At 41.5% G+C, this 15,123-nt stretch overlaps 4 protein-coding genes across 4 annotated transcripts; all 4 read left to right on the top strand.

Moving 5' to 3' along the window:
* Window positions 1–1,409: 1,409 nt before the first annotated feature.
* On the top strand, window positions 1,410–3,762 carry LOC149952549 (uncharacterized). The gene is made up of 2 exons (XM_090169753.1): window positions 1,410–1,657; window positions 2,523–3,762. Exons 1-2 carry the CDS (start codon window positions 1,410–1,412, stop codon window positions 3,760–3,762), a joined length of 1,488 nt encoding a protein of 495 aa, XP_090025879.1.
* Window positions 3,763–3,915: 153 nt separating this feature from the next.
* LOC149952548 (uncharacterized) lies at window positions 3,916–5,103 on the top strand. Its single transcript, XM_090169752.1, has 2 exons — window positions 3,916–4,652; window positions 4,695–5,103. The coding sequence occupies exons 1-2, from the start codon at window positions 3,916–3,918 to the stop codon at window positions 5,101–5,103; spliced, it is 1,146 nt and encodes a 381-aa protein (XP_090025878.1).
* Window positions 5,104–7,534: 2,431 nt separating this feature from the next.
* Window positions 7,535–9,887, top strand: LOC149952547 (uncharacterized). Its single transcript, XM_090169751.1, has 2 exons — window positions 7,535–7,782; window positions 8,648–9,887. Exons 1-2 carry the CDS (start codon window positions 7,535–7,537, stop codon window positions 9,885–9,887), a joined length of 1,488 nt encoding a protein of 495 aa, XP_090025877.1.
* Window positions 9,888–10,040: 153 nt separating this feature from the next.
* On the top strand, window positions 10,041–11,228 carry LOC149952546 (uncharacterized). The gene is made up of 2 exons (XM_090169750.1): window positions 10,041–10,777; window positions 10,820–11,228. Exons 1-2 carry the CDS (start codon window positions 10,041–10,043, stop codon window positions 11,226–11,228), a joined length of 1,146 nt encoding a protein of 381 aa, XP_090025876.1.
* The last annotated feature ends 3,895 nt before the right edge of the window (window positions 11,229–15,123 follow it).

The raw sequence follows: 15,123 nt of genomic DNA, 5'->3' as shown, positions 1-15,123 counted from the left end.
AAATAATTTTTTCAATAGTGCATATCTTAACTTTCCTTCTCTTTAGGACTAGAATGCATAAGACGGTAAAAGATAGTTTAATGAATATCAATAACATATGATTATGAAACAATTACTACCTCTCCAATGCAGTATTTCTTCAATAGATCTGCATTCTCTATAATTCTGCCCAATTATCTTACAAAATGTTTGCGAAGGACATACGCCACGAAATTATATATTAAAATTAAAGATATACTCAAAGTTAATTTCATTAATTTAATGAATAGACCTCAGAAAAGAAGTTTTCAAAAATATATTTATAAATCGCTTTTGAAATCTTGAAATGGAGACCTTTTCAGCGTTTAAAGTCAAACAATCCTACGGAAAACAGTACGTCATAAATAAAACAAGACGTACGACGGTCAGAATACACACAATCCTTCTAATGTGTTAAGTTTGTTTGAGCTATTCACAGCAACCTGCAACGCCGGTATCACAACCAAAACATATCTACGATCACACATATATACATATTTACACTTATTTGTTACTTCTAGTCATACTTTGAAAGCATCGAAGATTCTTTCGATCAGTGTCACTCTTATTTTTTACTTCTGATCACACTTATTTGTTACTACTAGTCAGCCGTTGAGTGTCACACTTATTTCTTCGGATTATACGACAAAGACTAGTTCAATTAGTTTCATGGTGGTGCCTTGGGTATTGTTAAAAATCGAATTACGATCATTTAAAATTTAATTGAAAAGTTTGTATATGAAAAAAAATGGGTTTCTGTGTATTTTGTAAAAAGTGTATTAATTGTATTCCATCTGTTTTATTATTTACTCTATTTTGCTGTGTCATTCCACAATTACTGTATTTTTCGGTGGTTCTTGTATATGAATATTCTTGTATTTCTTCCGACAAAGGATGCGAGGAAAGTTGCCGGGGGCTCGCTGGAATTTGAGTAAAAGAGTGGGTTTTTCCCCATTACTGAGTGCGACTGAAGGTCGCCAAAGGGGAGACAAAGCCCCAAGAAAAAGAAGCGAGTCATCGGGAGCTTTCCTCGGTCCCTCGTGAAGAAAGACAAGCCAGTATTGGTTTGAAAGCCCACTGTGCGGGTATAGGCATCGTGCGCCTCTAAATTTTTCGTATATTGAATATTTGTAACTGTGCTGTTAGTTATTAAACTTTCGTTATGTTTTTGAATTGTGGAGTAAATCTATTACGCGCATAATTACGTACCAGTTCCTAGTATCAATTAAGTGCGTTAGAATTCCATGTTTCAGTCCGTTGGATTTTAACTAAAGTTTAGCTCTCCCAATTAAAGCTACGTCGGACCAAGGTAAAAGTAACATTATTTTGGTGCCGAAACCCGGGAAATCGCGATAGATTTATAAAGCGGACAGTTACGATATCAGACAAGGATGACGAGCTTAGCGCTTTTGGAAAAGCAAAGAAAGACATTTCGCGCCGGAGTGACGAGAGCCTGCAACGTTATTGACGTGCAATTGCAGAAAACCTCGTTCATTTGCGAAAAGGTTTTGAGCGACGCTATTGCGCAGCTAGATGCGAAAGAAAGCAAGTTAGACGAATTGGACGTAAAAATACTGGAATGCATGACCGATGCGGAGCAGGACGACGAATTGTTACAAATAGACTTGTACAGTGAAAAGTCAGTCCTTTGACGAGCACGAGCGAAAAAGTGGATCAACGAGAAGAAGCAACCCGCAACCAGATCTCGCCATTCTTCGGGCGGCGATACCGATGTCATCGTACCAACAGCGGCGGCGGTTCGACTCCCGAAGTTAGAAATAATGAAGTACGACGGCAGTTATGAAAAATGGCAAACGTTTTGGACTCAGTTCGAAGGTGCAATCCACTCGAATCAAAAATTATCGAACATAGATAAGTTTAATTATTTGAAATCCTACTTAAAGGGACGTGCGGAAGTTGCTATCGAAGGATTAACCTTAACAGATGGTAATTATTTAACAGCTATAGAAATTTTAAATCAAACTTGCGGTCGACCAGACTTACAAATAAGCGCTAGATTAAATAATTTCTTGGTAATGGGCCCAGTAACTTCTTCGGAAGACGTCACGGGGCTAAGAAATTTGTATGACACGTGCCAAATAGAGGTTAGAGGTTTGAAATATTTGGGTCGTTTGACCGATAGCTATGGCGAATTTCTGGCGCATCTTGTGGGGGGTTTATTACCGTTGGATCTCTTACAACAATACACTAGAGGGAGGAACGAAAGTAAGCTTTGGGATATAAACGAGTTGTTGAACTTCCTAAGTGGCGAGATCCAATGTCGTGAAAGGGTTTTAGCCGTCCATAGAGCGGGACCGTCGCAAACAAAATCAACCAATAGCCAATTAGAAAAACAGAATGTTAAAAGTGGGCAATCTAGTAAAATTTATTCTAATAAGCCAAATTCGGCAACCCCGTTTAATAAGCCATTTTCGGCAGCCGCGCTAAATACCGGTGCTGTTAACGATCAGAATTATCAAAGAAATTGTGTTTTTTTGTGCTAGTACTGAGCACCCATTTTATAATTGTACCGGAATTTCAATATCTGAGAAAAGAGCAATTGCTAGTAAGAAAAGGCTATGTTTCCTCTGTTTAAGGTCCGGGCACCCCGCTCACCTATGCCGAGGTAGAATACAAAATTGTAGAATTTGTAGGCGCAAACATCATCAAATAGTATGCGATGAAAATGAAAACAAGAATGTAGAATTCACTAGACAAGGGCAGAACGACAATAAGCCAGTTCAATATGACCAGATTAAAGCGAAATCTGATAACCCCAATTCAGCGACCCTAACTACGGGTTTAGATGCCTCGAGCGTCATTCTCTTGCAAACCGCCCAAGCCAATATTAGCGATAAGGCGGGAAATAACGTTAGGGTAAGGTGCGTCCTAGATGGAGCCAGCCATCGCAGTTTTATTACGGAGGCATTATCAAATAGATTACAATTAGAGGAAGTCGGTAAAGTCAATATGAGCTTGTTTCCCTTTGAAAGTGAGACCCCAATCAAATCTACGCGCAGAGAGGTCAAAGTTACCCTTAGAAATGTAATCACCGGTGAGAAGGTGAATATTATAGCTTTAGAAACTCCCTTTATCAATGGGGCAGTATTTGCAGTGCCAGGCGAAAAAGTTAAGCTAGAAATTAGAAAAAGAAATTTAGAGTTGTCCGATGTGATTGGTGAAACTGACAACAGAGTTGGTCCCCCTATTGAGGTTTTAATTGGGGCGGATTATTTTTGGAGGGTGGTAGCCGACGACGAATTCAAGCGGCTTTCTCCAGATTTGATGGCCATAAACACTATATTAGGGTGGACTGTGCAGGGAAGGTCGGAAGGAGAAGGATCCTTTATAGCGGTAAATTCTGTGGGAGCTCTCCACGTAGCGGCCCAACCCGAGGAAAATTTAGTATCAGAACAATTGCGCGCGTTCTGGAATTTAGAGTCAATGGGAATTAACGATAGTGACGGGACAAAATCCGATCAATTCGAATCGGTCTTAAGTGATTTTGGGCAAAATATCAATTTCATAGACGGACGCTACGAGGTAGCGCTCCCTTGGAAGCCTAATCGAGATTTGATGGGAGATAATTTAGGGGTAGCCAAGAGGCGAACAATTAACTTATTGGGCAAGTTAGAAACGAAACCCCAAGAAATGGCGCATTATGACGAAATCATACGAGAACAGATAAAATCAGGGATAGTGGAAAGGGTCGAAGAAAGGGAAAATGGCGCTAAGCCCAGTTGATGTTATTATCTGCCCCATAGGGGTGTTTTTCGTGAGAGTAGCGTAACTTCCAAATTGAGAATTGTGCTTGACGGGTCAGCCTTCGCGAAGGGATTCCTCTCTCTTAATAGTTGCTTGGAGTCAGGACCCAATTTCTTACCTTTAATTTTTAAAATGTTAGTGCGTTTCCGCAAACACCGAGTAGCCTACACCGACGATGTAGAAAAAGCATTCCACCAAATTAGTGTAGTAGAGCGAGATCGGGATGCCTTCAGGTTTTTCTGGATTAAGGGTTTGTCAGGTGCGGATAGAACCGAATTAGTGGTGTATAGATTTACTAGAATTCCATTCGGTTGTACGGCGAGCCCATTCTTGTTGGCCGCCACTAAAAAATATCATGCCAAAAAATATGTAGACAATTTTCCCAAAGCTAGTGCCGTGTTGAATGACGACCTATATGTAGACGATTTAATCTCAGGAGAACAAGAGGTTGCGGAAGTAGATAAAATGATAAGTCAGACATCGGGTATCTTAAGTGAAGCTGGGATGAGATTGAGAAAGTTTCATAGCAACTCCCGAGAAATCAGAGAGAAATGGGGGGAGGATAAAGTTGCCAAAGTTAGCGGAGAACACCCCAACGATAGCGAGAAAAATACAAAAGTTTTAGGGATGACTTGGAACGAAGCGAGAGATACCTTCAGTTTTGACATGAGCCACATGTTGCAATTTTTGTTAAAAAGGGAGAGTACAAAGCGCTGGGTCTTAAGGGCCGTAGCGAAAGTTTTCGACCCCCTGGGTCTATTGTCCCCTTTTACTATCAGAGCGAAGCTGATTTTCCAGGAATTGTGGAGTAAGGGGCTAGAATGGGACTCTCATTTACCGAGTGACCATTCCCAGAAATTTGAGACGTGGTGCGCGGAGCTCCCCCACCTCGTTAAAATATAAATTCCTAGGTATTATTTTAAGAATGAGTCAACTAAAACCGAACCGGAAATTGAAGTGCACTGTTTCGTTGACGCCAGTAAAACCGCTTACGCTGCCGTTGTTTACTTGAAAAGTGAATACCCAGATGGTCAGGTGCTCACCTCTATGGTAGCGTCCAAGACTAGAGTCGCTCCTCTGCAAACCTTGACATTACCCCGATTAGAATTAATGGGTGGAGTATTGGGTGCTAGGCTTGTTACCAGCTTAATTGAATCATTAGAGTACTCTCCACGGGCGGTTCGAATGTGGACTGACTCGACCATAGTTCTACACTGGGTTCGGGATAATGCAGCGCGGTGGAAACCTTTTGTGTCAAACAGAGTGAGGGAAATTCAGAAGTTAACCGCCCCCTCTTGTTGGAAACACGTTCCGGGTTAAGAGAACCCTGCCGATATACCATCACGCGGTACCACGATTGAAGAGCTGGGAACCTCTAAACTTTGGCTTTACGGACCTCCTTGGTTATCCGACAATAACAATATAGACTCTGATTTAGAACCAATTGACGAGGAAAACCTCGATATTAAAAGTGAAAAGAGAGCGAAAGGCGATGCTAATTTGGCTATTATAGCTACGATAAGAGAGAACCCCTATTTGCACTTGCGAAATATAGCTCTGCTAAAACAGTTTTTAGGCTCACTGCTTGGATTAAGCGCTACGTTCAAAATTTAAGAGAATCCTCTAAAAGGGTTGGGAAAACGCTCGGACCATTGTCAGCGGATGAGATAAATGACGCTGAAATATATTGGGTGAAAATTGCGCAAGAGGAAGATTATTTTGAGGACCTGAATTGTTTAAAATTCGGAATTGGAATTTCGAAAAATTCCAAAATTTTGTCATTGTCGCCCTTTATTGACCAGGTGGGTTTATTGCGTTTAGGCGGACGTTTAGACGCCGCAGATATCAGTTACGAAGAGAAACACCCCTGGATTTTGTCACGTGAAAATAAATTAACCGAGTTGATTGTTGACGACTGTCATATCAAATTAAAGCATGCCTTAGTCGATGACGTTTTAGTGGAAATAAGAGAAAAATTTTGGATTAATAAAATAAGGAGGCTGATTAAAAGAGAGATACAAGGTTGTCCTAGATGTAAGCGATTCCGAGCTAAAGCTCCAGTAGCGGTAATGGCACCCTTACCCGAGGCCAGAATTAATCCGTCCCCTCCTTTCTCTGTTTGCGGAATCGACTTTGCCGGTCCATTATATGATAGAACTGGAAATAAATGTTATATCGCGCTTTTCACCTGTGCGGTAACGCGCGCCGTACATTTGGAGGTCGTGTCAGACCTATCAACTGATAAATTTTTGTTGTCGTTCCGGAGATTTTGCGCGAGACGTGGAATTTGTAGAATTATATACAGCGACAATGCGAAGACTTTTAAAAGGGCCGAAACTGATTTAAATGAACTTTTAAAAAATCTAAGATATCCAGAGGTGGTGGATTGTTTTGGCTCCCTACGAATACAGTGGCGCTACATAGCGGACAGGGCGGCCTGGTGGGGAGGGTTTTGGGAGAGGATGGTTCGTTCTGTCAAATCATCCCTTCGCAAAACCCTCGGAAAGGCTCGATTAAGTTACGAAGAACTCGAAACCCTTTTAGTTGAGATTGAAGCGACGATAAATTATAGACCCATAAGCTATGTATATGAAGGAGCGGAAGAACCGACTCCATTGAGCCCCGCGCATTTTCTAATCGGCAAACGCCTAACCTCGCTGCCCTCCCGAGTGTATGCTAACAGTGAAGCGCTAAGCCCAACTAGGCAAGAGTTGACTAGGAGACTAAAGTACCGACAAACATTGTTAGATAGATTTTGGTCCAGGTGGAAGCGTAATTATTTGTTAGAACTGCGTTCGGCACATCATAAACCAACTCGTAGTCCTACAGAAAGTTTAAAAATCAACGACGTTGTTTTACTAGAAGAAAATAAACTCCCTAGATTGATGTGGAAAATAGCAGTCGTAGAAGAGGTAGTTGAGGGTAGAGATGGGGTTGTAAGATCGTGCATGGTTCGTTTAGCAAATGGTAATCGAGTAAAGCGACCTATACAAATGTTGTACCCCCTAGAGATTTAAAGGTTTTGAACACTGTTCAAAAGGGGGAGAATGTTAAAAATCGAATTACGATCATTTAAAATTTAATTGAAAAGTTTGTATATGAAAAAAAATGGGTTTCTGTGTATTTTGTAAAAAGTGTATTAATTGTATTCCATCTGTTTTATTATTTACTCTATTTTGCTGTGTCATTCCACAATTACTGTATTTTTCGGTGGTTCTTGTATATGAATATTCTTGTATTTCTTCCGACAAAGGATGCGAGGAAAGTTGCCGGGGGCTCGCTGGAATTTGAGTAAAAGAGTGGGTTTTTCCCCATTACTGAGTGCGACTGAAGGTCGCCAAAGGGGAGACAAAGCCCCAAGAAAAAGAAGCGAGTCATCGGGAGCTTTCCTCGGTCCCTCGTGAAGAAAGACAAGCCAGTATTGGTTTGAAAGCCCACTGTGCGGGTATAGGCATCGTGCGCCTCTAAATTTTTCGTATATTGAATATTTGTAACTGTGCTGTTAGTTATTAAACTTTCGTTATGTTTTTGAATTGTGGAGTAAATCTATTACGCGCATAATTACGTACCAGTTCCTAGTATCAATTAAGTGCGTTAGAATTCCATGTTTCAGTCCGTTGGATTTTAACTAAAGTTTAGCTCTCCCAATTAAAGCTACGTCGGACCAAGGTAAAAGTAACATTATTTTGGTGCCGAAACCCGGGAAATCGCGATAGATTTATAAAGCGGACAGTTACGATATCAGACAAGGATGACGAGCTTAGCGCTTTTGGAAAAGCAAAGAAAGACATTTCGCGCCGGAGTGACGAGAGCCTGCAACGTTATTGACGTGCAATTGCAGAAAACCTCGTTCATTTGCGAAAAGGTTTTGAGCGACGCTATTGCGCAGCTAGATGCGAAAGAAAGCAAGTTAGACGAATTGGACGTAAAAATACTGGAATGCATGACCGATGCGGAGCAGGACGACGAATTGTTACAAATAGACTTGTACAGTGAAAAGTCAGTCCTTTGACGAGCACGAGCGAAAAAGTGGATCAACGAGAAGAAGCAACCCGCAACCAGATCTCGCCATTCTTCGGGCGGCGATACCGATGTCATCGTACCAACAGCGGCGGCGGTTCGACTCCCGAAGTTAGAAATAATGAAGTACGACGGCAGTTATGAAAAATGGCAAACGTTTTGGACTCAGTTCGAAGGTGCAATCCACTCGAATCAAAAATTATCGAACATAGATAAGTTTAATTATTTGAAATCCTACTTAAAGGGACGTGCGGAAGTTGCTATCGAAGGATTAACCTTAACAGATGGTAATTATTTAACAGCTATAGAAATTTTAAATCAAACTTGCGGTCGACCAGACTTACAAATAAGCGCTAGATTAAATAATTTCTTGGTAATGGGCCCAGTAACTTCTTCGGAAGACGTCACGGGGCTAAGAAATTTGTATGACACGTGCCAAATAGAGGTTAGAGGTTTGAAATATTTGGGTCGTTTGACCGATAGCTATGGCGAATTTCTGGCGCATCTTGTGGGGGGTTTATTACCGTTGGATCTCTTACAACAATACACTAGAGGGAGGAACGAAAGTAAGCTTTGGGATATAAACGAGTTGTTGAACTTCCTAAGTGGCGAGATCCAATGTCGTGAAAGGGTTTTAGCCGTCCATAGAGCGGGACCGTCGCAAACAAAATCAACCAATAGCCAATTAGAAAAACAGAATGTTAAAAGTGGGCAATCTAGTAAAATTTATTCTAATAAGCCAAATTCGGCAACCCCGTTTAATAAGCCATTTTCGGCAGCCGCGCTAAATACCGGTGCTGTTAACGATCAGAATTATCAAAGAAATTGTGTTTTTTTGTGCTAGTACTGAGCACCCATTTTATAATTGTACCGGAATTTCAATATCTGAGAAAAGAGCAATTGCTAGTAAGAAAAGGCTATGTTTCCTCTGTTTAAGGTCCGGGCACCCCGCTCACCTATGCCGAGGTAGAATACAAAATTGTAGAATTTGTAGGCGCAAACATCATCAAATAGTATGCGATGAAAATGAAAACAAGAATGTAGAATTCACTAGACAAGGGCAGAACGACAATAAGCCAGTTCAATATGACCAGATTAAAGCGAAATCTGATAACCCCAATTCAGCGACCCTAACTACGGGTTTAGATGCCTCGAGCGTCATTCTCTTGCAAACCGCCCAAGCCAATATTAGCGATAAGGCGGGAAATAACGTTAGGGTAAGGTGCGTCCTAGATGGAGCCAGCCATCGCAGTTTTATTACGGAGGCATTATCAAATAGATTACAATTAGAGGAAGTCGGTAAAGTCAATATGAGCTTGTTTCCCTTTGAAAGTGAGACCCCAATCAAATCTACGCGCAGAGAGGTCAAAGTTACCCTTAGAAATGTAATCACCGGTGAGAAGGTGAATATTATAGCTTTAGAAACTCCCTTTATCAATGGGGCAGTATTTGCAGTGCCAGGCGAAAAAGTTAAGCTAGAAATTAGAAAAAGAAATTTAGAGTTGTCCGATGTGATTGGTGAAACTGACAACAGAGTTGGTCCCCCTATTGAGGTTTTAATTGGGGCGGATTATTTTTGGAGGGTGGTAGCCGACGACGAATTCAAGCGGCTTTCTCCAGATTTGATGGCCATAAACACTATATTAGGGTGGACTGTGCAGGGAAGGTCGGAAGGAGAAGGATCCTTTATAGCGGTAAATTCTGTGGGAGCTCTCCACGTAGCGGCCCAACCCGAGGAAAATTTAGTATCAGAACAATTGCGCGCGTTCTGGAATTTAGAGTCAATGGGAATTAACGATAGTGACGGGACAAAATCCGATCAATTCGAATCGGTCTTAAGTGATTTTGGGCAAAATATCAATTTCATAGACGGACGCTACGAGGTAGCGCTCCCTTGGAAGCCTAATCGAGATTTGATGGGAGATAATTTAGGGGTAGCCAAGAGGCGAACAATTAACTTATTGGGCAAGTTAGAAACGAAACCCCAAGAAATGGCGCATTATGACGAAATCATACGAGAACAGATAAAATCAGGGATAGTGGAAAGGGTCGAAGAAAGGGAAAATGGCGCTAAGCCCAGTTGATGTTATTATCTGCCCCATAGGGGTGTTTTTCGTGAGAGTAGCGTAACTTCCAAATTGAGAATTGTGCTTGACGGGTCAGCCTTCGCGAAGGGATTCCTCTCTCTTAATAGTTGCTTGGAGTCAGGACCCAATTTCTTACCTTTAATTTTTAAAATGTTAGTGCGTTTCCGCAAACACCGAGTAGCCTACACCGACGATGTAGAAAAAGCATTCCACCAAATTAGTGTAGTAGAGCGAGATCGGGATGCCTTCAGGTTTTTCTGGATTAAGGGTTTGTCAGGTGCGGATAGAACCGAATTAGTGGTGTATAGATTTACTAGAATTCCATTCGGTTGTACGGCGAGCCCATTCTTGTTGGCCGCCACTAAAAAATATCATGCCAAAAAATATGTAGACAATTTTCCCAAAGCTAGTGCCGTGTTGAATGACGACCTATATGTAGACGATTTAATCTCAGGAGAACAAGAGGTTGCGGAAGTAGATAAAATGATAAGTCAGACATCGGGTATCTTAAGTGAAGCTGGGATGAGATTGAGAAAGTTTCATAGCAACTCCCGAGAAATCAGAGAGAAATGGGGGGAGGATAAAGTTGCCAAAGTTAGCGGAGAACACCCCAACGATAGCGAGAAAAATACAAAAGTTTTAGGGATGACTTGGAACGAAGCGAGAGATACCTTCAGTTTTGACATGAGCCACATGTTGCAATTTTTGTTAAAAAGGGAGAGTACAAAGCGCTGGGTCTTAAGGGCCGTAGCGAAAGTTTTCGACCCCCTGGGTCTATTGTCCCCTTTTACTATCAGAGCGAAGCTGATTTTCCAGGAATTGTGGAGTAAGGGGCTAGAATGGGACTCTCATTTACCGAGTGACCATTCCCAGAAATTTGAGACGTGGTGCGCGGAGCTCCCCCACCTCGTTAAAATATAAATTCCTAGGTATTATTTTAAGAATGAGTCAACTAAAACCGAACCGGAAATTGAAGTGCACTGTTTCGTTGACGCCAGTAAAACCGCTTACGCTGCCGTTGTTTACTTGAAAAGTGAATACCCAGATGGTCAGGTGCTCACCTCTATGGTAGCGTCCAAGACTAGAGTCGCTCCTCTGCAAACCTTGACATTACCCCGATTAGAATTAATGGGTGGAGTATTGGGTGCTAGGCTTGTTACCAGCTTAATTGAATCATTAGAGTACTCTCCACGGGCGGTTCGAATGTGGACTGACTCGACCATAGTTCTACACTGGGTTCGGGATAATGCAGCGCGGTGGAAACCTTTTGTGTCAAACAGAGTGAGGGAAATTCAGAAGTTAACCGCCCCCTCTTGTTGGAAACACGTTCCGGGTTAAGAGAACCCTGCCGATATACCATCACGCGGTACCACGATTGAAGAGCTGGGAACCTCTAAACTTTGGCTTTACGGACCTCCTTGGTTATCCGACAATAACAATATAGACTCTGATTTAGAACCAATTGACGAGGAAAACCTCGATATTAAAAGTGAAAAGAGAGCGAAAGGCGATGCTAATTTGGCTATTATAGCTACGATAAGAGAGAACCCCTATTTGCACTTGCGAAATATAGCTCTGCTAAAACAGTTTTTAGGCTCACTGCTTGGATTAAGCGCTACGTTCAAAATTTAAGAGAATCCTCTAAAAGGGTTGGGAAAACGCTCGGACCATTGTCAGCGGATGAGATAAATGACGCTGAAATATATTGGGTGAAAATTGCGCAAGAGGAAGATTATTTTGAGGACCTGAATTGTTTAAAATTCGGAATTGGAATTTCGAAAAATTCCAAAATTTTGTCATTGTCGCCCTTTATTGACCAGGTGGGTTTATTGCGTTTAGGCGGACGTTTAGACGCCGCAGATATCAGTTACGAAGAGAAACACCCCTGGATTTTGTCACGTGAAAATAAATTAACCGAGTTGATTGTTGACGACTGTCATATCAAATTAAAGCATGCCTTAGTCGATGACGTTTTAGTGGAAATAAGAGAAAAATTTTGGATTAATAAAATAAGGAGGCTGATTAAAAGAGAGATACAAGGTTGTCCTAGATGTAAGCGATTCCGAGCTAAAGCTCCAGTAGCGGTAATGGCACCCTTACCCGAGGCCAGAATTAATCCGTCCCCTCCTTTCTCTGTTTGCGGAATCGACTTTGCCGGTCCATTATATGATAGAACTGGAAATAAATGTTATATCGCGCTTTTCACCTGTGCGGTAACGCGCGCCGTACATTTGGAGGTCGTGTCAGACCTATCAACTGATAAATTTTTGTTGTCGTTCCGGAGATTTTGCGCGAGACGTGGAATTTGTAGAATTATATACAGCGACAATGCGAAGACTTTTAAAAGGGCCGAAACTGATTTAAATGAACTTTTAAAAAATCTAAGATATCCAGAGGTGGTGGATTGTTTTGGCTCCCTACGAATACAGTGGCGCTACATAGCGGACAGGGCGGCCTGGTGGGGAGGGTTTTGGGAGAGGATGGTTCGTTCTGTCAAATCATCCCTTCGCAAAACCCTCGGAAAGGCTCGATTAAGTTACGAAGAACTCGAAACCCTTTTAGTTGAGATTGAAGCGACGATAAATTATAGACCCATAAGCTATGTATATGAAGGAGCGGAAGAACCGACTCCATTGAGCCCCGCGCATTTTCTAATCGGCAAACGCCTAACCTCGCTGCCCTCCCGAGTGTATGCTAACAGTGAAGCGCTAAGCCCAACTAGGCAAGAGTTGACTAGGAGACTAAAGTACCGACAAACATTGTTAGATAGATTTTGGTCCAGGTGGAAGCGTAATTATTTGTTAGAACTGCGTTCGGCACATCATAAACCAACTCGTAGTCCTACAGAAAGTTTAAAAATCAACGACGTTGTTTTACTAGAAGAAAATAAACTCCCTAGATTGATGTGGAAAATAGCAGTCGTAGAAGAGGTAGTTGAGGGTAGAGATGGGGTTGTAAGATCGTGCATGGTTCGTTTAGCAAATGGTAATCGAGTAAAGCGACCTATACAAATGTTGTACCCCCTAGAGATTTAAAGGTTTTGAACACTGTTCAAAAGGGGGGAGAATGTTAAAAATCGAATTACGATCATTTAAAATTTAATTGAAAAGTTTGTATATGAAAAAAAATGGGTTTCTGTGTATTTTGTAAAAAGTGTATTAATTGTATTCCATCTGTTTTATTATTTACTCTATTTTGCTGTGTCATTCCACAATTACTGTATTTTTCGGTGGTTCTTGTATATGAATATTCTTGTATTTCTTCCGACAAAGGATGCGAGGAAAGTTGCCGGGGGCTCGCTGGAATTTGAGTAAAAGAGTGGGTTTTTCCCCATTACTGAGTGCGACTGAAGGTCGCCAAAGGGGAGACAAAGCCCCAAGAAAAAGAAGCGAGTCATCGGGAGCTTTCCTCGGTCCCTCGTGAAGAAAGACAAGCCAGTATTGGTTTGAAAGCCCACTGTGCGGGTATAGGCATCGTGCGCCTCTAAATTTTTCGTATATTGAATATTTGTAACTGTGCTGTTAGTTATTAAACTTTCGTTATGTTTTTGAATTGTGGAGTAAATCTATTACGCGCATAATTACGTACCAGTTCCTAGTATCAATTAAGTGCGTTAGAATTCCATGTTTCAGTCCGTTGGATTTTAACTAAAGTTTAGCTCTCCCAATTAAAGCTACGTCGGACCAAGGTAAAAGTAACATTATTTTGGTGCCGAAACCCGGGAAATCGCGATAGATTTATAAAGCGGACAGTTACGATATCAGACAAGGATGACGAGCTTAGCGCTTTTGGAAAAGCAAAGAAAGACATTTCGCGCCGGAGTGACGAGAGCCTGCAACGTTATTGACGTGCAATTGCAGAAAACCTCGTTCATTTGCGAAAAGGTCGGACCAAGGTAAAAGTAACAGGTATTAGCCTAGCTGATTATTATTATTATTATTATTATTATTATACTTATTTGTTACTTCTGGCCATACATTGAAAGCGTGACCCACTCTGAACGGCCTTGAAAAACGCTAGAGGGAAACGGGCGCGTAGACCTCTATAAACACGCGGATTGACAATGTTGGAAATTGCTGGGCTCCGTATACGCTGCTCAAAAAACCTTACTTAAAATTAAGGAACATATTTGCAACTCTAGGTCATATGTAAACCACAGCTATAAAAAATTTAACTTTCATGAAAATCGAAATTAAATTAAGGAACGTTATGCCGACTTTCAGGCGGAAATATAAGTGTCACGCTTATTTGTTACTTTTGGTCATATTAGAACGGCCTCCGATAAGTGGCACACTTAATTGCTACCTCAGGTCATACGCGGTAAGCATCGCGTAGTACTCCGATAAGTGTTACACTTATTTGTTACTTCAGGTCATACGTTGTGAGAACGGCCTCCGATAAGTTTCACACTTATTTGTTACTTCAGGTCACACGTTGTAAGCATCGCGTATTACTCCGATAAGTGTCACACTTATTTGTTACTTCAGGTCACACGTTGTAAGCATCGCATATTACTCCGATAAGTGTCACACTTATTTGTTACTTTGGGTCATATTAGAACGGCCGCCGATAAGTGTCACACTTATTTGTTAGTTTTGGTCATATTAGAACGGCCGCCGATAAGTGTCACACTTATTTGTTACTTTTGGTCATATTAGAACGGCCGCCGATAAGTGTCACACTTATTTGTTACTTTTGGTCATATTAGAACGGCCGCCGATAAGTGTCACACTTATTTGTTACTTTTGGTCATATTAGAACGGCCGCCGATAAGTGTCACACTTATTTGTTACTTTTGGTCATATTAGAACGGCCGCCGATAAGTGTCACACTTATTTGTTACTTTGGGTCATATTAGAACGGCCGCCGATAAGTGTCACACTTATTTGATACTTTTGGTCATATTAGAACGGCCGCCGATAAGTGTCACACTTATTTGTTACTTTGGGTCATATTAGAACGGCCGCCGATAAGTGTCACACTTATTTGTTATTTTGGGTCATATTAGAACGGCCGCCGATAAGTGTCACACTTATTTGTTATTTTGGGTCATATTAGAACGGCCGCCGATAAGTGTCACACTTATTTGTTACTTTGGGTCATATTAGAACGGCCGCCGATAAGTGTCACACTTATTTGTTACTTTTGGTCATATTAGAACGGCCGCCGATAAGTGTCACACTTATTTGTTACTTTGGGTCATATAAGAACGGCCGCCGATAAGTGTCACACT

Source organism: Leiobunum rupestre, chromosome 3, assembly GCF_980474605.1.
Source record: "Leiobunum rupestre chromosome 3, qqLeiRupe1.1.hap1, whole genome shotgun sequence".
NCBI lineage: Eukaryota > Metazoa > Arthropoda > Arachnida > Opiliones > Sclerosomatidae > Leiobunum > Leiobunum rupestre.
The sequence above is the reverse complement of the archived record's forward strand: the minus strand, read 5'-3'. Positions and strand labels throughout refer to the sequence as shown.

Coding starts and splice junctions, on each gene's coding strand:
- LOC149952549 (XM_090169753.1), top strand. CDS start 1,410: ATGACGAGCTTAGCGCTTTTGGAAAAGCAAAGAAAGACATTTCGCGCC. Junction 1,658..2,522: donor ATAGACTTGTACAGTGAAAA/GTCAGTCCTTTG, acceptor TTTTTGTGCTAG/TACTGAGCACCCATTTTATA.
- LOC149952548 (XM_090169752.1), top strand. CDS start 3,916: ATGTTAGTGCGTTTCCGCAAACACCGAGTAGCCTACACCGACGATGTA. Junction 4,653..4,694: donor TCCCAGAAATTTGAGACGTG/GTGCGCGGAGCT, acceptor ATAAATTCCTAG/GTATTATTTTAAGAATGAGT.
- LOC149952546 (XM_090169750.1), top strand. CDS start 10,041: ATGTTAGTGCGTTTCCGCAAACACCGAGTAGCCTACACCGACGATGTA. Junction 10,778..10,819: donor TCCCAGAAATTTGAGACGTG/GTGCGCGGAGCT, acceptor ATAAATTCCTAG/GTATTATTTTAAGAATGAGT.
- LOC149952547 (XM_090169751.1), top strand. CDS start 7,535: ATGACGAGCTTAGCGCTTTTGGAAAAGCAAAGAAAGACATTTCGCGCC. Junction 7,783..8,647: donor ATAGACTTGTACAGTGAAAA/GTCAGTCCTTTG, acceptor TTTTTGTGCTAG/TACTGAGCACCCATTTTATA.